Genomic DNA, 26,738 nt, shown 5'->3' with positions numbered 1-26,738 from the left:
TTTTCCCAGCATATGTATTGGATTCCTTTGCTAGAAGGAGATTTCTTCCAGGTGCTTTGATACAAATATGTACTCACTAAGTTGAATGAGCACCCTAGTCCTATTTTTTCAAGGACAGATTGTTCTGATCTGTTTAATACAATTTCATCTTTTACCTTTTTTGGCATAAGTGGAAGTAGCCTAATCCATTGTATTGCAAGTTCCCTCCATAATATAGCATATTTAAGAATAATCAAGCACACCTTCTTCCAAGAGAATTACTAAGTTGCATGAGTAAAGATTCAGCCATGAAATAGTTCCACATCGATCTGGAGCTTGTGATGTGGCTTACATAGGTAGGCAAGTGATACATTTTCTTAGACACCCAAAGAAAAAGTTATTTCACAGATAGCATTAATGCATTACTCAGTAAGTTTTTACTGGCTTCTTTATTTGTTTTTGTTTTTAATATACGAAACTTAACACATCTGATATGTCACTGCTAAAGCAAACAACTGAAGTGTGCTCAAATTGTTTGAGAGTTCTAATCCTGAGCTCAAGACTGGGAGGCCTTGTTCCATATATGACTGTGTGACTTCTGTTCATTTTTTTACAGTTAATATGCAAAGTGTCTACTTTAAGAGCACTGTGTGGACGACATACAGAAAAGCTTATCGCATTTAAAGCAATATACCCAGACATTGTACGACTTCATTTTCCTCCACTTTACAAGGAGCTGTTCACTTCAGAATTTGAGCCAGCAATGCAAATTGATGGGTAAACGTATCACCTAAGCACTTCTAGAATGTCTGAAGTACAAACATTAAAACAAAAGAAAGGAAAAGATTAAAAAAAAAAAAGAGAAAAAAAAAGTAAAGAAAACCAAGACACTTTATATGGCCCTGCACAGACCTAGGGAGCCAACACACTGCACATCTCTTGGCGGTCCGGGTCAGGCGAAGGATGGGAAACAATGAAACAAAGTTGAACTTGTTTTTCTCATGCATATGATTTCCATTTTGCCTACAAATATGGACCCTTTTTCTGTCTCAACTTCTCAATCCTTGACCTCTGTTTACACAGACTGAGGGTACTAGTATCAGAAGGTTGCTTTCTCTCGTAGTTCACTGCCCAGACTTCTGACAGAACAATCAATTTGTTGATCAGAACCAGAGAGTCCACCTAGTAATCAGCGACTGGTGTGCATTGCAGAGATTTAAGCATCAGTTTGCACAACTTGCTCATTGTTTCATGAAGGACGATTTTTTTCACCTACCACTGTTTGCCAGTAGACAGAACGGCATGAAAAGGGTCCATAGCAATAGCAACAATAGCATTATAATATATTACAGGGTAAATGGGCATGAAGACTATATATAGCAAAAGAGATATTGTTTATATATTGTTTTAATTAATATAAAATGTAGTTACTGGTATAGCTTTTCTTGTTGAATTGATAAGGCACTTTCATTTTGCACCTTTTTCTTTAAATTAAATGCTAGCGTGTTCATTGTTGTGTTGCATGTGCACCAGAAATTCAAGTTTAACTGAAAAAGGTTTTTGGCAGGTACTGGTACATTGGGAGGTATTTATGCTGCTGTTTTCCGTGTTACTTTTAAGGAGAGGCTGGTCATATCCTGAAATGGTTACACAGATTTAAAAAAAAAAAAGGAAAAAAGGAAATTTTCTAAATTAAAATCAGATGTTCAACTGTTCATTTAGCAAGTATTTTTCATTTCAAATCTTTCAAATCTGGATGTTTAAAATTACACACCTAGATTCTGATTTAGGCACAGCAAAAGCCTCATTTTCAAAGGTGCTGAGTTTCTGTGATTAAATTAAGCAATTACAGATCACTTACAGATAGAATAATGTGTCATCCTTGAAAATCAAGCCAGTAAAGTGTACATCTACCCACCATAAATCCAGATTTGAAGGTATTTACTCACGTCTGTATCTGCAGTAAAAGTATGTGTGTGACATGTATGTGGAAAGCCAATTTTTATACATAATGTTACATACTTTTGTACTCTGTATTGTAAACAATGCATTCAAAACTCCAAACTCTATCCTATCAAAATTCATAGGTTTAATTTTGTTTTAAGTGAGATTAGAACCCATGTTCTTCAAACATCCAGCAGTTCTATTTAAAGTAGCTGAATGGAGTGCTGACCATTGCTCTCATTATTTACATACATGCACTTTAAAGTTTAACAGATGAGGAAAGACTAATAGAAAGTACCAACTGTCTCTGAGTAAATTTAGCAGGATTAGAAATTAAACCAAGTTCTGAAGGGAACAGATCCACAGTGAACAATATCACAAAATAAACTGTGACTGTTTGAGCCAGAGGTCTGTAATTGCTTTGGATGAGATGAGGAAATACAACCAGGAGGCTTGTAGGCCTGCGTGCCTGCAACTTTCTGATGAAATACGTTGCAAGGGGGAAAAAAAAGAATGTGCTCCACTGCTTTAATTTCCAAAAATAATAAATCTGTTACATTAGTCACTGAGAAGTAACGCTGAATTGAAGAACAGAAGCACACTGAAGAGAGGTAGAACTAGGCTAGTAGTCTAAAACAGAAAGTTTTATTCTATGATTTGGAAATTTTACCTTTGGGATCAAATTGAGCCACAGAAGCACAAGATCTATTAGTGTTTCATCATAGCGCTTGGCTCTCATCCGTTTATATGGTTCAAAATTGAGGAAATGAACATGGCATCTCTGCCCTTCAAAGCAGTGTAGCCCTGGAGAACGGCACAGGAACACCTGCACCTCCGTGAGTACCTGGATGGAGGCACGAGGGGGCTTGAGGAAGCCAGCCTCATGCTGCTCCATCCTGCTGCTCCAAGGAGGCAGCTCACAGCCCCGCACACTGACTGCATTCTCGCTGATAGACTTTTCCTAGAATCATTGTTTACTTTATTGGAGTAGCTGGCATGATACGGTACTTTGATTCCAATATGTGCTCCTATTTTTAAAGCAGTCTTTTTAACAAACAGACGTTTTCGGAATATGACCAGCCCTAGGTGCTAGTCCTTTAAAGATCAACTAAACTTAATTTCAGTGTCAACTAATGAATAATGAGGTAAGATTTGTACTTTTTTAGAGAGAAAGATACAGCTCCTACTTTTGACAATAAGTAGACTACCACGCAAAATACTTTGGGATTAATTTTCAGTCACATCCTTTACTTATCTATTCCTGATTAATATTACTACTTTAACAAGCCTGTAGATACCAGTGGTTTTGTTTGGTATCTAATTCAGAGTATTTACACCCTTAAGTCATTGACAACACAGAATTTTGGAGTATTTAATAATAAAATACATAAGTGTAGAAAGGTTCCACATGGGGCCTTAGTTGAAAGCCTGTTGTATCCAGGATTGGCTTGTGACATGATCTTCCATTCCAGGCTGTGCAGCACCTACGTGCTGTCATTTTTGTCAAGGGGAGCCCCTGTGGACAACTAGCACCTTTTAAAATCAGGCTGTGTGTACATACCCCAGTAAGTCTGCCTTCCTGAACACAGCTAGCAGCCACTTGGCAAGAGACTATTACTCGTTTCGTTTTGCTTGACATAAAGAGGGGAAAAGGGGATACAGCATGGCAGACATACTGAAAAGACTGCGGTTGCCTATGAGGCAAAGGGGATGTCAAATAGCCTCAGAGTGGCTGGTCAGAATGGCTGCCATGGAAGAACCTGGTGCAGCAGTGGAAATGCACTCTGCAGAACCTCTGCGACTATGGCCTGGTGTCAGACAATCAACACAATATTCAGTTTAAAAAAGCATATTGGAAGTAAGTGGATTCACACAAGTATTTTCACGATCTGTCCAGCTGACAACAAACAAAAACGTGAGGACAGCTGAAGACAAAGTAGTACATTGCTACTGAATGATTGTACGCTAGAGTCTGCGAAGAGATTTTCATTGGGTTTTCATCTTTCCACAGAGATGTTCCTGGGCTTTCTAGAAAAGAGGTAGTACAGTATACTGGCATTTGAACTACCTTAATACACCTCAACATCTCTAACACTGATTGACTCTTAAAAACGATGGGATTAGGAGAAAAGGGAGGCTGTTCTTAAGTTTGGTTGCTCTTTATTAAAGCTTGTCTATCTTAGTATGGATACCAAGATCTCTGTGTGTGTATGTGCACCTACCTGTGTGTGTGAGAGAGTAGCGTTGTGTGCGCACATGATGTATGTGTGGGTGTGTGTGAGTGGCTGCTTCTAGGCTGGTAAGTGTCAGTGGAGAAAAAGAAAATGTATTCAAAATACTTAAGTCAAAAATAGAAGGTGAAAAAAAGATTTATTCTATACAAAGCCTTGTCTGGACCACTTTAGAGAGACTTCTATTTTTTTAACCCTTCTATAAATATTTGATGGCACTTGAAATATTCCTGCAATAAAATGTGATTTGTGTAAACATTAAAAAAAAAAAAAAAGATTTTGTAATGTGAAACAATGAAAGAAAGTAATGTAATTTTTCTAAAAAACAGAAAAAAAAAACAAATGAACGAACTTTGTATTATTTTCTTGATGGAATTTGTCTATTTGTCTTTGGAAAACTTTTTATTTCATTGAATGTGCCATAGTAGAGGTGTGTGTTTCTTTTTCTTTTCTTCTCTTTTCTTTTTTTTTTCATTTTTTACATTGTAGATTTAAGGAATAGCTGTGTTCCGACATTCCAAAATGCAAGATGACATAGCAGTCATGATTAAAAGGTTTGATTAGTAAGCTTCAATCATTGTTGCTTTTTTTTGCACATGTTCTTCATTCCTCTACAGTGCAATATGTACATAGAGCACTTGCGGGTGTAACCTTGATCCCTCAGGGAAAAATACATATTTGTACAGGATTTTTTTTTTGCCTTTTTTTTTTTTTTCTTTTTTTTTTTGCTAAGGAATGTCGATTGAATCACTTGTCTGTTGTCGAGGGGCAGCCAGATAATAATCCTAAACCACTGTCACAAAACTTTGATTGTTTAATAATTTTGTGCCCTTTTATTATTTAAAAAGAAAAATAAAAGTTATTTTCTGACAGTTCTTTGTGCTGATTGGTGAAAAAAAGGGTAAATATATAAGCACCTTATGATTGACTTAACTGTGAATGACAATCCATCTCGTTATCAACAACAGAAGCCCTATCGTTTTGGAGCTGGGGTTAAGAGTCAGAAACTAATGTGCTCAGGGATCTTCTAAAACTCTTCAACAGGGTGGCCAGTACTACTGGTGGGACAAATTATTTTAAAAAAAGAAAAAAGAAAAAAAAAAAAGAAAAAAAAAGCGAGTATTTCTTCCTTTCCCTTCTCCCTCTCCCCGCAGGCACAAAAAAACTGGACAGATTTCTTTTTAACCGAATGCTCAATGTGTGCCTCATTCTGTGATGCAGTCTTGCAGAATATCTGCTCATTGGTCTTTATTTTGTAAAAAACAAAAATACTCCAAACGATGCAAAGGTTTTGCAGTTGTACTTAAGGAAGGAAATTAATGCTGGCCCATTAATAGTTCACAACTGAAATTTAATTTAAACAACCTCTGGACGTTTTTATAGCCATTGGAGTGTTTTTCCAAATTAATTTCAATGTTTTGCAATAGAAAATTGGTTTTCAGTATTTAAATGATTGTCAAACGAAACAAAGCAGTTTATGGTAGTACAATATGACTGGAAAGGCAGTTATTAGATTTTGCAATAATGTCATATAGACTATGAGAACAACAACAGTTTAGACCTTGTCTCTCACTGTCTCTTATGCTTCGTGGTATAGCAAAAAAAAAAAGACTGGAAGGAAACAAAAAGACTGAAGTCATTTTCGTATCTCATACATCAATTGCAGCAATTTAAAATGATCACAGCAGTTGCAAAAAACAGCGAAGTCTAGTAAGTGTCTAAGTGCCAAATTTTGTGATGCTGGGAGCCTATCACAATTAGTCTTGTTCTGTGACTTCACATCCTTTTGAAAACGCAAGTAGGAAATTAAATAAGCAACTGTGTACAAAATGAGCAAGATTTCAAGACTTCAGTTAGATCAGGAAGAGAGTGAAATTCTCTGAAAAATGAGTGAAATACATGGCTTTTTTCTTGCAAAAAATATCAGTTCTCCGGTATCTTAGGTTGAGGTTTTGGATTTTTTTTCCACTGGATTTGTGGCTTCCATTTGTTTATGTTGCTAATAATTAGGGAAACCTTTCTCAATATTTCCCAAGCTGACACTCTGGCTTAGCTTGGAATGGCCTTCTAAGGCAGATGTTGCTTAACAACTGTGACTCTTGATCAGTTGGTGTCCTGGTATCACCGCTACAAGAAAATCCCCGCTACTGTTGATTCCCAACAGAAAGTATCTTACACATACTTGCTGATCAATGAAACATACTGCTAATTTGTGCAATCTACAGATGACTTTGTAGGGAGTGATCCAAACGTGACAGTACTTTCTTTTGGGCTCTAAGGATTGACACAGACATTCCCCAGTCTGTACGTGATGAACAAACAGGTTGCCAGTCCAAGCTGTGTAAACAACGTATGATTTTTTCCTGCAAATTCTTGAAGTCCCCAAGTAGATAAATTTATTAATACAAATGTTAGAAACAACACTTACTATCCAATATCCCAAAATAAGAAGCAATTTGCTCTTAGTATTTAGCATGATCTGAAATCCTACCTGTGCTAGCTGATTTAGATTGCAAAGAGGAAGCATCTTTATTTATTTTTCTTAGCTGGAGATCAGTAACTACTCAAAATAGATCTTCATCATTAATGCTAACATTACTTTAAAAGTTGCATTCCATGAATATATTTGAATTTTAACCTGCTATTTTCTTTTTGCTTAAATATTCCTGTCAGTAAATCATTTGGTGGAAATGAGGGCAAATGTATAAGGATACCAAATACAACAACAACAAGAAGTTGAAAATGAGTATTTGTCAAAAAATTGTTGCAGTATGTGCTTTAATCCTAGTACTGTGTTAATAGCTCACTAAACAATGCTAAGTCACTGGACTTGAGGGGAAGAATATCTAACATGTAGGTTAATATACTGTCTATTTTTGGAACTTTATTCAGGTACTAAATAGAACTTTAACATCAAAATAAAAGCTGTATTCTACCTATTTCATATGTAATGTTGCTGTTTGTCTTCTTTTGTTGTTTTTTTTTTTTGCCTTTATCATCGGTAGAATATAGCAATAACTTTATAGCAATAAGTAGGCTATCCAAATAAGAAATAAAACATGATAAAGGCTTCAGATCAGTATCTGTAAGTTTTGTTATGCCACAATATTCACTTTTTTGTCTTCCCTCATAATCTCATTACTTCTTCAAGCTGAACTTTACAATCAAGTTATTCAACTTGACATGTGACACCACACCTTTTTGTTAACACCTGCATGTTTTCAGTGTTTATTATGTCCTTTGTACACTTGTTTTCCTGTAAGTCAGTGTTTCTCAAGCTCTCTGAAAGCACACTCCCTGGGGGCTCTATTTTTTCATAGGGCTCTATGTGTTGGAACTGACATACGTCCTTTTTCTGGGTTAGGCAGTGAGAATCAGCTGGAATTACCGGCTGTCTTTTCTAACGAAGCAACTGAGCTGGTATTGAGTAGTAGTAACTATGGCTTCTGCAATAGCCAACTGCCAGCTCTTCCTGCTCCTCCTCGCTGGGAGCTGAGCTGCATGCAGTGAGCAGGATGAGCTCCCTGCCCAGCGCTCGTCTGCAGTGGTGAACGGAGCTGCTGCAATTGACACAGTACCGGGCCACGTTTGCCTGACGTACAGTTTTGTGATAGTAATCTGAACACTTTAGCAATTTTCAAGCGGTTGTGACTTTCAGTTTGAGAAACACTACCCTAAATTACCCCACAGAGTCTTAATGTAAATGCATAAACTTTACAGGAATTTGCAATCTGTAATGCTATCATATCTAATGCAGAGAATTCATAAGCAATACAGTGAATTTTATTTCACAAAAAGGCATACGTACTGTACACTTTTCTAAATCCAAAATGTTCCTCATTTCTACATTGATTTAGAAACAAGTTACAGAACAGTGGTGAATATTTGAAATATTAGGACATTAACTGGCTGCTTCTATATATGTAACTGTACTGTCTTGCCTGCTCCTTTTCTGGAGATGTGTTTTTGTATTGGACGTTTGGGCCAATGGGAGGCTTCAAGCTACAATGTATTTTCCCAGTTTAAATATATTTAACATACGACAAACCCCAGACAAGGCTTTTTAAAATGTATAAAGAACTGCAGTGTTAGGTGGTTTATTTGCAAACTGTTTTCAATGTTGTCCATTTTTATGGCACCTTTAACAATATTCTTGTTTCCAAAGTACGAAAAAGGTTAAAAAATACTCTAGCCATAACTGAATGTCAAGCAATAAAAACAAATGACTTTTTGTGCATAGATTTAAAAGAAATACAAGTTTTAGACATCTGCATGTAAATGCAATCTCTTGTTTACTGCTTTCTTAAACTTGAGCAACTGATTCCTTATTTTACTACTAATTTAAGGACTTGTAATGGCCTGTAAACATTTTATCTTGCTCTATTCTTTCAACTCTTAACTTCGTCTCTGCTTTGGAGTCATAATATTTAATGTTGTTCTGCTCACCTCTATACAGTTAACTTTTTGCTTTCATTCTGTATAGATAAAGTTATACTATAAACAGCCTACACAGTGCAAATATTTATCTGTTTATCAAATACCACATTATGCTGTATAATATCTGTTTTACTATATAATCTATTTTAGACATAGCTGTTTAGAACTAGAGTGTGCTATTTTTGTGTTTTTCTGATGTGTGGTGCTAGATAAGTTACTTTTGTGAACAAAAGCAAACAAAAACCCCTTTTATTCCTAGACAATACCACCTTTGGGTCTTGTTAATTTCACTGAGTATAACTATATATAAATATATATATATTTGTGTATATATATATATACACCTACATATGCCCAACACGTACCTGTATCAGCGTACAAGATTTGGGACATGGTTCTCTCTTTAAACGCATAGTGTCATTATATAAATTATTCTATAGTATATTTAATAAGGAGAAAATTACTTCACCGGTACAGATACTTGATATCAAATGTAGAATTTTTTTCTACATTATTAACATTAATAAAAATGTTCTGTCCAGTTTGTTATCTTTTCGGTTACTAAAGCAGTCTGCCTGTGTTGTATCAGAAAAAACAAAAGCATCAAATCTACAAGAATAAAGCATTTACAGTATGCTGTCTGTCTGAAAGGGAGGTAGTTCTTTGGCTGCTCGGAGAGTACTATCTGGTTGTGGCATCTGAGATTGATTGGTGACGCTCTGATGGGTGCCTTCCTCCCTCTTCACTTTAAATAGGATCTGCACACACTCAAACTGTGGATGTCACTAGGCCATGCCTACACGCTTAACTCCAGTTACTGTAAATAGGAATTTTCTGTAAATCTGCCGTGACAGATTGATGGCTAAATTCGGTCCTTGGGTATGCTTTATAAATCATGCATACATATCTGAGGTCAGCCATTAGCAACTGAAGTTAACTAAGAAGTGGAATTTGCAACATTCTGTCAGGTCTGGGGGTTTTGTTTTTATTTGTCATGTATACCTTAATTTACATAGTCACGTACCCTTAAAATTATTCCTGTCCCTTGTTCCTTTCATTCTAGATACTGTTTTTGTGTTAATTCTTAAAAACTGATGGATATCAAATATCTAACTAAGGAGGTAATTAACCTTTTAAATATTTATTAGAATTTTTCTGTAATATTACTGAATTTATAAGATCTTTAGCAAAGATTTTTGAGCAATTTATTAAATACAATTGTTTCTGTTTACTGCACTTTTTGATAATAGAAGGTAGTGAATTTTAAAGCCATGATTCTTGGCTTCCATGCACTGCTTTTATACCCTCAATTCAAGGAATATATATATATAAATAATTTTTTTTAAACAGCAAACATACTGTTGTCCTAAAAATAAAATACAAACTTTACTGCACCATGGGTATATTTTCATAAGTGGAATGTTTAATTGCAAACACTATCAGGATAATTATAAAAACCTCTTGAAGCTACAATCTTATTTAAATATAAGCCATGACAATTTTGTTTTCCCTTGTTGATTTAAGTCACCTTTTGATATTTTAAAAAAGAAAAGGAGTCGCACTTAAATTTGTATTTGCTAACTTACACGTAATGCTAGGAACAAGTTCTTCCTATTATTTTAATTTTAATAGTTTGATATCTTTATGCAAAATCATTTGGTTAACATATTTTCCCTGTTGACTAAATGTTCAACGTAACAAAACCAGAATAAATACTGATTTCAAATACATGTCAGTTTGAGGATTAAGCACATAAACTTCAGAAACCTCGTTGAGTGATATGCTCAGATTTCTGTAAATACACACAACTTTAAATGAAATTATACTGTACATGTAAATGTATGCTGTCTGTTATGTGTACAGTATGTACAAATTCCTTTTCTAGCCACCATAAAACGTAAGCCATCAAGAGGAATACTAAAGTGGTATTGTACTAAACCTTTGCTAATGATCTTTACCCAGTCACTTAACTTCTCACTTTCATGGACCTTTCCAACTCACTCTTATGATAGCCTGCTTATATTCCAGTTTGTTATTTTACTCAGTCCCGATAAAAAAAGTATTTTGATTCATTTTGTAAATACGACTGTAAAAATAAGAGATTTAATGTTGTCTTTTAAATACTCCAATTTTCATTCTAATATGAATGTTGTTATATTGTACTTAGAAACTGTACCTTTAATATTACATTACCTTTATTAAGTGCATTGAACACATCGATTTTAGATGTGCTTTATGTACTGTTATCCTGTAATAAAACTTCAGCTTCTAATGGAAAAATCTGTCTTGCCTTTTTTTTTTTTTTTTTTTTTTTTTTTTTTTTTTTTTTTTTTATTGTCAGTAGCACCTTTTTGTTCTTCTGAATCTTGACGTGTGTTAGGTTCAGTCTTTAAGGAATCCACCCTTACAAAATGAGCCATGATTCTTGGCACATATGTCAGTTTTTTGTTAGGTAAATAAAGTAATGTTTGACAGCAAGGAAATGAGAAGATTCCCAAACACCTTGTAAGTTCCCCTTTTGGCCAAGAAGAGTGTAAACATCCTCAGAATTACCTTGGATCAATCCAGTTTCCTTCTCTTTGAAAATGTCATCTTGTTCTACATCAGAGTACATTGTGTCAAGCGCACAATAGAAGAAATTTGTCTTAGAATATTCCCAGTGAATTTGGAGATGGTGCTCTGGGCTAGATTTGAGAGGATTCAGTTAAAATTTGCATGTAATTTAGGCATCAAAATTCAGAGTTGCAAGCCTCCTCTGGTGTGCTAACCACCTAAATGTCAGCAGTACCTATGGTTTCTATCTTAAGATTTTGTACATGTAAAATTCTACTTAGACTTCTACCCAAAAACACTTCATCTTGACAGAGCTTTAACAGCTCAGTATTAGGTTGCCGGCCTGCGATCCAGAATTAGGTGTTAGCTTTCTGCTTTGAAGCACTAAATCTGGAAGAAGCCATTGCCTACTGATCAAGTCAGGAAAGTTATGGAAGCCATAGCTTTCCTAGAACTGTAGTGCCATTCGTTCTACAGCAGCTTCATGACATAAGCACTAAAACAGTGAAAGTCCAGGTTTAATTTTCTCACCCTCAAGAAAGGATTCCTCCCCAATCTCTCAATTCACAGGAGAGGTCCTAACCTTCAGAAAATTCGACAGCTGTTCAAAATAAAACAGAGGAATAAGAGACAAATCAGGGACTCCCTTGCTTGCCAATAAGGAAAGCAGAACCAGGGGTTAGAATGTGGTTTTTGATCCCCAGTATATGTCACAAAATCACAGTATGGGTTTGGCTGGTAGGGACCTCTGCAGGTCAGATCATCTGGAGATCCACCTCCTGCTCAAACAGGGCCATCCCTGAGTAGCTTTCTCAGAACCAGGTCCAGGTTCATACTACATACTGGGCTACAGCTTGATACATCCTCACTAGATAAAGAGAAGGGGAAGGTTCCGATTTCCCTGATTTCTGAGTATCTCCAAGGAGGAGACTCTATAACCTCTCTGGATAACCTGTATCAGTGCTAGGTCACCCTCACAGCAAGAAATTGTTTCCTGATGTTAATGCTTATGTCACAGAAGTACAAAAATCACATGTAGGAAGCAGATAACTTCAATTGAAAAATGGACAGAATTTAGGAAGATGGTAGACTAAAGTTGGATTTAACGACACATTCACAAGCTGGATAAGTCTTCTAATTCTGCTATGTAAACTTCACCGTACCTCAGCTCTGAAGAAAGATTATTCCTTCTAAGGCTAACTCCATGACTGGGCTCTTGGCGATTCTGTTTTTATCTCCAGTGGGAGATAAAAACCTTTCTGCCTCTGTCTGAGAGAAACAAACAAACAAAAGAACTGAAATTAGAGTGTCCTTGCAAGCTAGGTAGAGACTCTCTGGTTGGTGGCTTTGGACACAGAATCATAAAACTACAGTGTCTTGACTTTGAAGGCACCTTAAAGGACCACATAGTTCCTACCATCTGTCATGTGTAGGGACACATCCCACTAGATCTGCCAAAAGCCCCACCCAGCCTGGCCTTGAATACCTCCAGGGAAGGGGCATTCAGCTCCTCTGGACAGCCTGTGTCACAACCTCACAGCCCTCTTTTTTATGTCTCATCTACATCTATTCAGTTTAAAGCCATTATGCCTTGTCCTTTCACTACACTCTTTGACAAAGCGCCCCTCCACAGCTTGCCTAGTGGTTCTTTTAGGTACTAGAAGACTGTAAGGTCTGCTTGGAATCTTCTCTTGGCTGAACAACCCCAACTCTCTCAGCCCCTCTCTTCACCAGAAAGGTGCTCCAGCCGAACAACTATCCTTACGGCTCTCCTCTCAACTTATTCCAAGAGCTCCATGTGCTTGTGCTGGGGGCCCAGATCTGAATGAAGTATTCTAAGTAACCTTGAATTTCAGTATCTTCACGTATTAGCATGCAGTCCCCAGTTTTAGTTACAGGACTGGATGCAGTGAATGCTTCAATGCTTTCATTCTGCAATACCCCAAACCCTTATTTCTCCATCTGTTGGGCTGAAAAGGGGATCACCTTCTCTTATAATGCTACAGGTTTCCATTATCTGAACCTACAGATAGACAATGTATAAATTCCACATTTTACCACACTGGAAAGCCTTATCATCAGAAAGAAGAAAAAAAAAAGAAGAAAAAAAAAGTTGATTTTTTGTGGCTCTGCCCTGATGGTAACTATCGGGAAGCAAGCCAAGGAACTGAAAGCCCACGGGGAAAGAAGAGAGAAACTGGGAAGTGCAGCTACCCTGAGACAGCCCTCACACACAGTCCCAACCCGAGGGCTAACCGCTCTGCGGAGCCCAGCCCGGCTTCTCAACACACCCAGGGCGGGAACAGGCGCCGCGAGGCACATGACATCTGGTCAGGACCACACCTTAGCAAAGCGTAAGAGTCGGTGCCGAAAGGCCTTAGACAGACTTCATCACCCCGAGGTAAAGGCGAACAGGCTAGGGTGAACAAGACAGAACGCCTCAAGCCGCCCTACGCAGCTTCGCCTCCATGCTGCAGCCCACCACAAGATGGCCACCCGCAGCGCCTCCAGCAACCGCTCGAGCCGTGCAGCCATTGGCTGGCTCACAGCATCAGCTCCCGCGCGCCTCCACGCTGATTGGCCAAGGCCGTGAGGGCCGGCCCGCCCGGCAGCGAGGTGATGAACCGGCGGGTCCTTTCCCTGCGAGGCGCTCTAAGATGGCGGCTGAAGGACAGCTATTGAGTTGGTGAGTGCAGTCCTGCTCTCTCCCTGTAGCTGAGCAGAGGTGCATCTGAGGAGCGGAGGGCGGGAAAATACCCCACGGGTCTCAATGCCGCTGCTCTGTGCGCATGCGCGGGGGAAGGAGAGAGCGGGGCGGGCCTGGGTTCTTGTGTCCGCTCCGCCCCGCCGCTGGGCTGGAGGTGGGGGCTGCGCGGTGCCATTTTGTGCCGCTCTGGAGGGAGAGGGGGAGTGGGAGTCGCGGCTTCGCTGAGGGGAGGTGGCTGCCTTCGTTGTTCAGTGCTGATAGCGCTCGTTTCGTTCTCGAAAAGAATAAACTTTAAAAAAAAAAAAAAAAAAGCCTAGATGAAGTGCTTTTGAGTTCATCTCCGAAGGCGACGGAAATAAATCTTTCTTAGCACCCTTCAGAGTAGCTTAGTTGACCTTGTAGGAAGGGCTGCTTCCCGTGGAAAAACGGCCGTTCAGGGGCTGTGTGGAAAGCAGTCTCCGGAGTTGCGTTCTGCCCGCAGTTGCGGTCGCTGTGTGTGGGCTGGTGCCATCTGGGAGCTGAGGGCTCAAACTGCGCCTCTGCCACGGACCTGACACCGAGTTAATCTTCTGGCGCTGTGGAACGAGTGCTTATCTTAGTGTTGAAAACCAGCGGGGTGTTAGGTGTGGTATAAATACATTCTGTGAGAAGAAATGGGAAAACGCTGTAGTGATGTGCGCTGATTTTTTATTTTTTTGTAATTTTTTTTTTGTAATTAATACTGCTCTTTGTTTCTTGGGATCAGATTTTTGTCTTTAAATGTTACATATCACAGCGTTCTTTTTATCAACAGGGATGTTTCACCCAAAAATGGCAAAGAAGTGTTTTTCTCACGTGAAACGTATGAAAAATATTCCCTGGCTCCGAGCCTCTTGGAACTGTGGAATTTATCGAACAGGTACATTCTGTTACGACTGGGTGCTGTTTGTCATTTCTCTCTTGGTACACACGTGCAGTTACTGCCTGGCAGACAGCTGCGTGCTGCCCAGTGAGGAGTGCCTTGTAGCGGCTGCTCTGTGCCTTACCCGTGAGGTGCCTCAGGAAGCAGAGGGAGTTTAGGTTGGGACCTGTGGTCTTTTCTCTCTTTTGAGAGATGGAGCTTTTCTTTGTGGGGATTTGTTTTGTTCAGGGGAGGGAGGGTTGTGTTGAGTTTTTTGTGGCCGTTTGGTGTCTTTTTTTTTTTTTTTTGCTTGGTTTTGCAGACCAAAAAGTTATAAAGCACTTAGTCCTCACAAAGATTCTGTAACCTGTGAACCAAAACCCAGTCTCATGTGTTTATCTCCTGCTGTTGGTCTCTTGTGATCTCACTTTGTACCAGGCTGATGGTACTGTACACAGAAATCCTTTTTACTTGTATTTTTGGAAGTAGCCAACACTATTTACGTAGAATCAATAGCTGCCCTGGAGTTGCACTTAGCTTCTTGGCTACTCAAGGAATTGTATGGAGTGTTAGACGAGCAATAGGAGCTGAAATGCTGTGCACACAAATCATTTTGGCATAGATGGTACTGCCTGCACACTTCTGATGCCTTTTATTTTAAATTGAGGAAATAGAGTCAACTTTTTTTTGGCATGATGAAAGGCACAGGACTCACACTGCAAGATTTCAATAGCTGGAATATTATATGATATTTAGGCTTTGTATTTTTTTCTAAATTTTTTTTTTTTAATCTCCTTTCAGCTGTTAAGGGTTTCTGGAGTAGGTATGACTATACTTAGGAGTGAGATTACGTTCAGTTCTGTTGGATAGAAGTGAGCTTATAGCCAGAAAGAGATTGCAACAATAACATAAGGATATCAGTGGGTTGGGTTGGGTTGAGTGGCCATCAGGAAGAGGAAAAGAAATGTAACCTGTTGGTGCAAATGTGGACGTGAGAGCTGGAAAAAACATGTCAATTTGTATATTGAGATTTGTGATAAATATTTAGTAACATATATGTTCACTCACCATAGAAGCTGTGAAGGCAGGTTGCTGATAAAATGAAGGGGGAAAATTTAAGCCGTCAGCTCAAATAAAGTATAATGCTGTAAATGTGGACAGAAAAGCTCTGTCAGATTATTTTTGTTTGCACCCTGATGAAGACTGTGACAGCACTGCATACTGAAATGATCTTGATGTGCTGCCATTTCATTCGTTGCTGAATACAGCCAATTTAAGCTGCTAGAATTTCTTGACATTCTAACATTGGCGTATCTGAGTCAGCATCTTGTTGCTGCTGCAGCTTAATTAAATTTGCCAGGTTGTGCCATAGGGATGGACATATTCTCATATTCAGAGAGACAGCTGTGAAGTATTATTAAGAACTGTAAATGTGATACTATTGGGTTTGAATAACACTTGAGATGTTTTCTCCTGCTGAAATTGTATTTTAAAAATATGTTTTTTCCAGGGTCAACAGTTAATGTTCATTTTGTTTACCTTCAATATCTTATTTCTGGAAAACACTTCAAATAGATTAGGATAGAGATGGCCTTCACCTACTGGAGTCATTATAAGAACCAGCTTTTTGATGTTACTGCTTTGTTTTTGTTAGGGCCATTAGTATTTCTTACTTTAGCCGAATGTAATTTCTAGCCACTGATTTCCGTCAGTGTTCAGAAATGAAAATGAAACTTGTATACCCTATTCTTGGGAAAAATTTTCACTGAAATCTGGGATTCCTGTCATTAAAATGAAGAACTTTTCTTTTACTTCTTTTGCAGTAAAAGAAAAGCTTTTTGTATTTAGTTTTTCTCCTGTATTATCATAAATTTTACTCATAAGATAGACCTTCCCAAGTGCAATTTTTTTCTAAATACCCACCATCAGCTAATGAGGAAATGTTGAAACTGTACCTTTTCACTGTTAATGTGTTTTTCCAGAGCACTCCATCAGTTTTGAATGTACCTTTTTGCCTCAATATCCATTATGTAAATGAATATGTGCGTTTATTTTTGTTTTTAATTGAAATCAGTAGCAAAGCTGCTGTTGGTTCTAAAAGTAAGTTTGGCTCACATGAAGTTTCGGAATAGGAAAATTCTTAGAGTGTGGGCTGTAAGTTGGGGTGGTAGAGTGCATTTTGCTGAATTAGAAATTTACAGTTTTGAGACTACCTTTATCATATAGTTCTGGCAGATACTATTTTCTAGGTAAAAGTATGTCAGTTCTTTCACTTGTTACTTTTCTTTCAGATTGGCAAAGAAAGATGTGGAGATATTGGCAAATTCTTCAGAAAACAAACAGATTGGTAACATACAGGCTACAAATGCAGTTGGGGTGGTGACTAAAACCACAACTGGTGATCATCCTTTTCCAGAACCTAGACTTCCCTATCCATTTACCTCCTGTCTGACTGAGAAGGAGCAGAAAACATATTTATATCTGATGACTAAGTTCTCAAAAACACCAAATCATTTTCCTCTCAATGCCGCAAGTCAAAGAGAGTTGCTGACGTACCTGGTAAGTGTAAATGTGTGTATATACACATAGGAATATCACAGAGGAGAGTTGTACAACTTCTTCAGCTTTGAAGAGCAAACAAAAATGTAGCAGAAATATTTTCAAATTCTATTTGTCTGAACCTCCTTTTAACCTGTATATTTTGATGCAGTTTTTGTCAACACCCTGTATTCAGAACTTTCTTCATCAGCATGTGAGAAAACCTGCATGTTGACCTTAGATGCTTGCCACATTCAGACTTTTTGCAGTAGAAATGCTCAAGTCCACACTTACTGCTCGGTCAGCAATGTGTAAATACTTTGTTTCATGTATGTTTTATTTTATCTGAATCCTGTATATGGTAAATGTTTTCGAACTGCACTACTGTGCAGTGCATCATTATTAATGCCACTTCCTTTGTTCTGCACTGTATCACTGCGAGTGTCTTTTCTAAGCAGATCAATACCTACTGCACTGCTGTTACTTACAACGTAATGCTTATCAAGTCAGAGCTCAGATACCTTTGTCATTCTATCATGTAAACTTGCTCCACCAGTGTTCTCTAATTCTGTTTTGTTTAAACCACCTATGCATGGTCGAAATAAGCCTGCTTGGTATTTAGAGAACGCAGACCTAATGTTGCAGAGTTTCTTTTTTACTTAAGTGAAACTAAATGCATGGGAAGACTTGCCAGATATCAGCAAGTGGAAGCCGTGCCCTTCCTCATACCATCACCTGTGCTACATCTCTGGAGATTTTGCTGTTCACACATACCTAGCCTAGGATTCCATTGTGTCTTAGAAATGAGTTTGTTTGTTTTTTTTTTTCTCCCTGCAGAAAATGAAAGAAGTAGTAAACAGTGAGGTTGCAGAATTTATGAAGTTCGCCCAAAATGCTGCGAAGAGCTGTACTCAGGACTATGATTGTATCTCTGAAGATGCTCTGCTTTATACTGAGGTAATTACTGATGCTGTGTTTAATTCTGCTTTTCAGCAATGATATTGAAATTGTGATGAAGTTGCATACACACTGCTTGTGGGATGCAGTTTCCCAGAGCTGCTGATTTGAAGTTGGAGCGAGACATGAAAGGTTGCTGTTCTACTGATGCTGTCCAGCACAGCCTGGTCCACAGTTTGGGGCAGTAACACAGGATATGAGTAAGGTTGTTGAATACAACACAGTATGAAGATAGTCAGCATTACAGTGCAGGAGATCTTTATATTTGTGAAGGAAGAAATTACACTGTAAGTGTGTGTTTATATTGACAAGTTGATACTGAATGTATGCTACTGGGGCATATACTGAGCAAAACATGAAGTATGTTGCAAAGTCACTTTAATCAGAGGTTAATCAGGCTGTAATCATAGCTGTCTGGAAATTTGTACTGTGTTAAATCACCAGTTTGATGATTGTGCAATTGAACACAAATGTAATTTATCTGTCTTTCTTTGTTTGATACATTTTGGGTAAGAAATTCCAGAATGCAGGTTTGATCAGCTTTCACATTACTGAGTTGACTTGCTGACTTGCTGTTGATTTTTTTTTTTTATTTATTTTTTTTAGTGCAGTGTGATGCCTTATTTAAAGTGTTGTAGTTAAGTACTTTCTGCTAAAATTCCTGTCTCTTTTAGTAAGTGCCATAACACTTCCTACAACAGATTAAAACAGGAATGCTTTCTGACAGGAAAGCAAGTTGGAATACATATAAATCTTTCTATGTCCTTACCTTTATAGCTTTTTCCCAGGCTGGTATAAAATTAGGTAGTGAGTAATACAAAGAACCAGTTTTCCCTGTAAAAATAAGGAAAAATTAAGCAACGGCAACAAAAAAAACCCTGAAAGCCAAATAATGACCTTTTCTAACACAATTCAGAGTACTGAATTTAGTGGGAGTTTTTTTGTTTGCTTTTTGTTTTTGTTTTTGTTTTTTTTTTAACTGATTTAAGCCTGCATGCATATATTGTAGTCTTGCCTGTGGAGGGCTGATGGGAATTCAGAATGTGTTTCAGTTCTGATACCAGTGATTGTAAGATTGTTGCGGGGTTATATTGGTTGAACAAGTATGTGATCTGCTAAATGTTTCTGTATTCTTTACAGGAAGTAAAGCTAATGTAACTATTGCAGATGCAGAAAATAAAGATATTCAAGTTCTTATGAAATATACAAATGCTTTTTTTTTTGTTTTGTTTGTTTCTGTTAGGAATTATTCAGGGCTTGTATTGGACATGTGAAAAAGTATCCTGAGTTTTACACATTACATGAGATAATGAGCATCATGGGAGGAAAATTTAACACGCAATTGACCTTTAAGCTGGAAAAAAATCTTCTTGTAATGGTAATATCCTATGTACACTTATTCTTCTGGTGTTATTCTCAAATAGGTAGAACTATACACAGATCATATTATGCAAGGATTTAAATTTTATAAGCATTATTTAGTTCTTGGGTTAGAGGGTTGTAATCCACAGTGAAAACATTTCAGTAAAACTAATGGAGTTATTCTGGCAGAGAGGCTGTTAATTATTGTGTGCTCCCTAAAAATGTGATGTTAATAGTACTTCTTTAATTCCTGACGTAACACTAACGTGCACCTCCATAAGTTCTTAATAACTTTCATCACAAAAAGTGGAATGTTGGGTCATCATGATTTCATTTAATATTGTTTCCTGGTCCTGCTTGATTTTCTTCAAGGGTACAGCAAGATATGCTAAGACAGCATTCCCTACCATGCCTGTTCAGCTCTGCACAGATTATAAAACCGTTACATCTATTATAACTCCAGAAAAAAAGGCTTCTCTTATCCACAATGTAAGTAGCATTTTTATTGTCATCTTTATGGCACATATTGGAGAAAAGAACCATTTCATTTCTGTGGCTGCATAATTTCATCATTTTGATCTTAATCTTACACATCTTGTGGTGTGGTGGTGAACACTGTGTCGTTGTTTGTGTAGTATTTAATGTACAGCAGTCATACTGCCTTCTTCCAAAATTGGTTTATCACAATTGTTACGCTGGTGCATCATGGTCGAGAAATATTTTAGGCTCCTCAGTTTTTTGAAGAGTGAGTGAGGTGTCCCTTATCTAACTGTCGCTTTTGCTAAGCAATATAAATTGCATTCCTGAGTTGAGCAATTCTTAGATTCCATTCTACCTCACTGTTAAATACCCAGTGTTGCTGTTTGTGTTGAGAAATGGATTTGTTTTGCTCATTCTGCAGAACTTGTTTTTTGACTATTTATTTCAGATAGTTTGCTGTGCACTTATTTGAGGAGTTTGTTTCTATATCAGAAACCAACCTATCAACAGAGGTATTATGACTGCAAAGAAGTTTGTTGGTTAAGAAAGCAGTAGAGATGACACAGGAAAATAATATTCCACAAAAGCTGTTGGATCTGTAAAATATGAGATCTGCTCTGAAAGTAGTGCTTCCTATTTTATTATCTTGCCTCACAATGTCAGAGGTGGATATTGGTGGTATGGCAGTACAGGCTGAACCTTCCTTCCAACATTCTGTTACGTTTTGTGGCTGTGTGACAAATGGCAGCACAGGGACAGTCTGACAGGATGGCATCTGACGTGGAAGTGCGTGTTAAGCAAAGGTGTAGAACTGAATTCCTCCCTGGGGAAAAAAATGGCACCCATTGACCTTCATTGACAATTGCTGAATGTTCATAGAGACCAACCAGTGGATGTGAGCACAATGAGGCAGTAGGTGTTTCTGCCATGGTAACAGCAACATGAAAGATGAACTCCGTTCCAGACAGCCATGCCTGGAGAATGACATGCAGGCTCTTCTCTGTGGCTGGCAAAAATGCATAGCTAGCGGTGGTCACTATGTTGAAAAAGGGTGTTTGCTGTAGCAGAGTGTTTGTTCTATCATGTAGTGCTATTGTGCTATTTATATCTGTGTAATTTTCATGGAAATAAATAGGGGGCATTACTTTCAGAGCAATTTCTCATGTTGTCTCAGGTGAACAAAGAAAGAGCACTGCTAGATTTTCTTACTTACCTTTCGTGGCCCTTAATGCTCCCAAACATCCAGTATCTCCATGGTTCTTACTGGTTTTCTCCCACCTAATGAATATGCCCAACCTTCTTTTTTCCTGGAAACTCATAATTTTTTATACTTCTTTTGTTTCAATTCTGAATTTGTTTTCTTCGTGTTTTTATATTTGCTTTGACATTCTTTACAGGCAGTCTGCATTGAAACAAATGTGCAGTTTTAATCATACTTTAATGTTAGGCTGCTCCTTGATGCTATTACTTGTAAGAGCATCTGAGATACACGTGTGAGTGAATGTGTTGCTTTTTTCTTTTGCATTGCACTCCCTTATGTCACTACCCCTTTGTTTTTGTTTGACCTAATAATTCAATTTATTAGGAATTAATAGAAAGGTAGAAGGCAAGATATGTTTTCTTGTGCTACAAGGTAGAGGTGTAGGATTCAGCTAAAACTGCAAAGCTGTTTGCTTTGATTTTGAAGCCTGGCACAGTGGTGGTAGTTGGGTGTCTGAATTAGCTCCACAGCTGCATGTTTGTTGGTTTGTTTACAGATTTAAATTACCTGTCTTACCTGAAAACCTTTAAAAATCTACCTTCTTTTGTTGTTTAGGATATTAGTTCAGATTCAAATGCAGAAAAGCTTGCTTTGAAATACTCCCCTCAAGTTGTTCTAAGTAATCAGTCATTATTTACATTGCTGAATAATCATGGATTAAACTACAAGGAACAGTGGGAAATTCCAGTTTGTGTTAAGATGATCCCTGTTGCAGGTATAGTATATTTTTTGCTATAAAAACTACATTTTTGTCCAGGAAGTTCTTGATATTTTTTCATAATCCCTTTTCATCTGACAGAAGGACAGAAAGTTAGTAAATCAAGCAAGATCAACTGAGAAAAAGGAGAAGAGTCTAGATTTGTTCACACGGTAAAATAATTTAACTTTGATTTGATTTAAAGGGGAAAAAAAAAAACCCAGACCTGAAGTTAGTTAAAATCATAGTTGTCATTACAAATTAGGGTTCTTAGCATTTCTTGAGAAGTTGCCCCCTAGAATGCAGGAGTGAGTTTCTCGAGTACTTCCATGGTTTTTAGTTTAAATAATCAAACAAAATAATAAAATCTGACATCATAAGGGACAGAAATCCAAAATAAATGATTTTTATTGGATAATGAGTCCAAGGCCTTTGTTTTTGAAGAACTGTGTTTATTTTAATTTCAGCTATCACAGAAATGAAGGTTAAAAATCCACCGGTATAGTATTCCTTCTGCTCTCAAGGAGGAAAGCTAATAGCAAGGTCATTTCATAGTTCTCTGCACCTTGTCCTACCTTGTTACTGAGAATAGCAACAGCCTCTAGAGATACTGCCAGTAACATTGAGTTTGGAGATGCTCAGTTATTTTCCACTTGGAAAAAAGCAAAGTCAGTTAAATGTCCTTTTTGCTTTCTAAAACAGGAAACTACTTGGGAAGAAAATAACTGCATGTGACTTCTGCAATTAAAAGAACCAATTTCCATCATTGTTTAATGAATGTTCATGGAGTACGGCCTTTTTCCTAATTAGCAGAAAAAATGTTTTCAGTAAATTGATTAACTCATCTGAATACTGTCCCATCAGTAATTTGCGTATAGATTTCCCTTCTCATTGTCTTTTTTTAGCTAGTTGAATTACAGTGGAGGCTGTCTTGAAATGTCAATGTTGTGTGCATCACACACAGATCTGTATGGCAAACTTTTAGGTAGTAGTTGACAAATATCTGCAAGTCTTAGAAATTCTGATCTTTCTCTACATCAAATTGAAGAACTTTGTGCAATGTTGTGCGTGGCTCCTTTCCTGCCACCTTTATAGTTTTCAGATTTAATTTTTTGCTTCAAAGTTAACAGTCAAAGAGTCACATGAAGTACATTGGCAATACAGCGCTGCGTAAGGATTTTCTCCTGTCCACCCTTAGCTCCCACCACTTCAACCCACCTCTTGCATTAATATATTTTTCTTCCTCACTCAGATTTTTCTAAAGCAGAGATAAGGTGGCCCACACGTTCAGAGTGAGCCGTTGATTTCTATATCACATTGGCCAGAGTGTCATTGTTGTTTTTTGGTGAATTTAATTATGATTCATGTTTAAGTTATAAACAGCAGTGAGGGAGGCAAAAGTGCCCTAACTTAGTTACTGATCAGAAAGAAATACAAACTTCAGCCATCGCTTTTGGGCAATGAATCTTTAAAAGAAAATAACAGTCCCCAAGTCAGATTTACTGAGGTTAATGTGTACAGAACAGAGGAAGAAGAAAATCTTTTTGGAAAATAGGGTACATTTTATTTTCATAATGCCATGTGAGAAATGTTGAATCCTTAGTTCTTTAGGAATTCCTTATGTAGTGTGACATTTAAAATCTGATGAATTGTCAGTGTGTTGTGTGTTGGTGCTTCAGGATCATAATTCAAACTAGCTGGACATACTTCTCTGATAGTGAATGAGAGCATGGTTTTTCATCTGTTTGCAAATGTGGAATGGATTGTAATATGTTTGGAAGCTGAAAGATTTATGGCGTAAATTCTAAAGTGATATTCTTTCTTTCATTTAATATGCATTTCCTTTCTTGAGAAGATAACAAAGCAGCTAAAGTGGTTTTTGTTGACTCACCTCTCCTGAAAAAGGAAATGACAATAAGAGAGAGGAACCAAATATTCCATGAAATTCCTGCAGACTTCCTAGCAACTAAAAAGTCTTACATTGCGATTTCCGATGTTTCGATGGACAAACCAGATGAGGACAATCTGTTTCAGTGGGATGTACGTAGCTTCACTTCTTTTTTGGAGGGGGGGGGGGGGGAATACTGTGTTTTAAGCTACTTGTGTGATAATGGAGGAAAAATTAGGTCTCCTGTTTTAACTACTGGGCTTCAGGCACCGTCTGTGAGGATGTCTGTCCGGTTCCTCTAAGTGCTTCTATTGTATCTTCAATTCAGCTTTAATGTTTATTTCATTAAAATGTGTTTTAATGGGTTTATTTAGGCGCAACAAGCTTTATGGACTTTATTTCTGTTTTGAAAGACCTTTTAATACCTACAATCTGAGAACATTTCACATGAAACAGAAGGAATTTGGTTCACTAGCTGCCCCTCTCACTCAACAGTGAAAATTTGGATCCTAGAACAGTTTTCAGGTTTCCCCTTTGGTAGTGTCTCATTTGTCATTAATGCATTCTATTTCTTGGCTTTTTTGATTGTGCAATATTTATTTTTTCTCCCTATGTTAAGGTGTCTGCTGATACCTACCAGTGCAGGAAGATTCCATTTACAGATGATGCAGGGATGGATTTTGATGATGATTTTACAGAACTGGAAACCTTTGGAGCAGCTGTCAAACTTTCAAGGACTTCTAAAACAGAAAACACTTGTTCAGTTGGTAACACTGATAAAGTGTTGTCATGTGACTTACAACCAGAAAAAAAACTGACATCTACCACAAACAGTGAAGCTCCAGAGAGAATCCCTCCTCTTTCTGAGCAGGGATTTTCAGCGTATTCCAGATTGCAGCTTCCATCATGTGGCAATGTATGCTTCAGCCCTGAAGGAAATTGGTCTCATAAAAACTTTCATTCTGAGGAGGTGGAGTTGAAGAAAGCACAGGATGTCATGACCAAAAAAGTATCAGACAGTGAAACTAATACTTTATATCCTGCTGTAAGTTGCAAAAAAGACTCTCATGCTGCACAGAAAAATGAGATATATGCTCCTTTATGCAGTAGTGACACCGACGAAGATCGTTTAATAATTGATATAGAGCATAAAAATACGGAATGCAAAAAAACTGTTCCAAATGCTGTTTCTCAGACCTTGGTCCAGACTTGCAAGTCACCTTCCCCCACCCCAAATCCATCTGCAAGCATGGCTGATTGCTCAGAAACTGTGCATCAGGGGAAAAATGCCTCCAGAAAGACTGCAAGAAGGTTGTCCAAAGAATTTGATCCTGTTGGACGGATTTTGAAAATGCAAACGGAGCTCCTCAAGTCACCTACCCAAAAAGCCCATGAGCAGCCAGCAGTGAGCTGTGATAATGCTAATGCTGCACAAACTCACGTGCCTCAATCTTCAAAGCCACCAGTGATCTCCCACACAGCACCTGTGCTGGGCCCTGCCCCAAATCCTCATGGCTCATCTAGGAATACCTGGACGTGCCTTTTTCAGGGGGTGCCAAGGAGTGAGTAGCAATGTTTGTTGTCTGTGGAGAAAATCTGAAAAATTTCAGTTCAACTGAAAAGCATTTTAATTCCCTTGCCTGAAGAGGATCTGTAATATCTCTGTAGCTCTGTTGCATTTGTTCAGATATGACTTTTTTATGACCCCAGAAATACTTTGTGTTTGGCAGGTATTATGTTGCACGAATAAGGAAGAATGTGTGGAGCTGTTTATCCATAGAGGCGAATAAGAAATGTTAATTTTAATTATAGAAACAACAAGGCTTCTGAGAAAGGAGAAGTTGTTTGGTGTTGAGATTAGTTACTTTTCCATAGAAGTTTCAATGTTTGAGCAGTCTGGTCTGTGAGAAGGTCTACAAAAATCATTTCTTCTCAGTTGAAAGTGGAATTACTTTACTTTTTCTGTAGATCAAATTATGTAATTAAAATTTTGAAGAAAAGTTGGTATTGACTTGTCCAAGTTTTGAGAATTCCCCCTCAGCTTCTGTTTATCAGCTCTTACCAAATCTGTTCCAGAGGGCTGCTGAGAACTCACTGCAAGGCACTTCTCCAAGTTTTCCAGGTTCAGCTGGAAATGCAGCCCATGTTAGACCCAGACCTCTACTTGAAGGTCCTAGGGGCCATAAAGTTTGAGGGCTTTTTACTTGCCTGAGTAGCTTCTGAGCTGTGTAAAACTGAAACTAGGAACCCTTGCTTCAGGTAAATTGGCAGGAAAGCGGGCAGTTGGATCAGCATGGATACACTTCTTTCAAATATTTAATTCCAATGAATCAGTGCTTTTTGGTGGGAGAACATATTTTATTGGTGTTTTCTGATTAGCTGTGTGCTTGATCACATAGGAATTAATTATTTAACTGTTTCCATTGCAGATGGATTAACACAAGTAATACTTTTATGAGCTGAACTTGTTGTTAGGTACGTTTCCTTTGAGTCAACCAGATTTTAATTATTGGTCAAAGACATGACTCTTTTCCCTCCTCCCATCTAAAGGACTAAGCAGCATGATGCTCTTCCAATTTCTTATCTTTTCACAAAGCCAGACCATGGAATTCAAGTGTTGTTTATTTTTAATCGGAGTGATAAAACCAATATTGCTAAGAAACTGAGATGTGGTATTGTGAACAAATAGAAAACGGAGTTCAACAGCTTGGAAGTGATATTGCAAGCTGATAAGTGGCTTTACGTGTCTTTTTGGCAGAAGGCTGGAATTAAGTTAATTATTTAACAAGCAGAAAGTTATTTTTTGTCACTTGAATGTTAGTGC

The 26,738-nt window shown here is 37.8% G+C and overlaps 2 protein-coding genes across 12 annotated transcripts in view; both read left to right on the top strand.

Moving 5' to 3' along the window:
• Positions 1-10,871, top strand: part of RORA (RAR related orphan receptor A) — a 199,688-nt gene extending 188,817 nt beyond the window's left edge. For all 5 annotated transcript variants that reach the window (XM_042824179.1, XM_042824181.1, XM_042824183.1 and 2 more), the window contains one exon: positions 596-10,871. In XM_042824179.1, coding sequence (XP_042680113.1) covers positions 596-760 — 165 coding nt within the window. In that variant the 3' untranslated portion in view covers positions 761-10,871. The remainder of the gene's footprint in view (positions 1-595) is intronic.
• A 2,873-nt stretch (positions 10,872-13,744) lies between these two features.
• ICE2 (interactor of little elongation complex ELL subunit 2) overlaps positions 13,745-26,738 on the top strand; it is a 35,459-nt gene continuing 22,465 nt past the window's right edge. For 5 of the 7 annotated variants that reach the window (XR_006169783.1, XR_006169784.1, XR_006169786.1 and 2 more), the window contains exons 1-9: positions 13,745-13,830; positions 14,645-14,749; positions 17,023-17,290; positions 18,107-18,226; positions 19,470-19,604; positions 19,961-20,077; positions 21,885-22,044; positions 23,879-24,066; positions 24,534-25,476. Coding sequence is in view for 3 of the 7 variants with exons in the window: in XM_042823926.1 (XP_042679860.1) it covers positions 13,802-13,830; positions 14,645-14,749; positions 17,023-17,290; positions 18,107-18,226; positions 19,470-19,604; positions 19,961-20,077; positions 21,885-22,044; positions 23,879-24,066; positions 24,534-25,476 (2,065 nt within the window). In the remaining 4 variants the exon portion in view is untranslated. Of the gene's footprint in view, positions 13,831-14,424; positions 14,475-14,644; positions 14,750-17,022; positions 17,291-18,106; positions 18,227-19,469; positions 19,605-19,960; positions 20,078-21,884; positions 22,045-23,878; positions 24,067-24,533; positions 25,477-26,738 lie in introns of those variants that run through there. The other 2 variants (XM_042823927.1, XM_042823928.1) reach the window with 2 other exon arrangements.

Source organism: Centrocercus urophasianus, unplaced genomic scaffold (assembly GCF_019232065.1).
Source record: "Centrocercus urophasianus isolate 14NV4802_14NV808 unplaced genomic scaffold, USGS_Curo_1.0 seq_23, whole genome shotgun sequence".
In the NCBI taxonomy this organism is placed as follows: Eukaryota; Metazoa; Chordata; class Aves; order Galliformes; family Phasianidae; genus Centrocercus; species Centrocercus urophasianus.
This window is presented reverse-complemented; position numbering and strand designations above follow the sequence as displayed.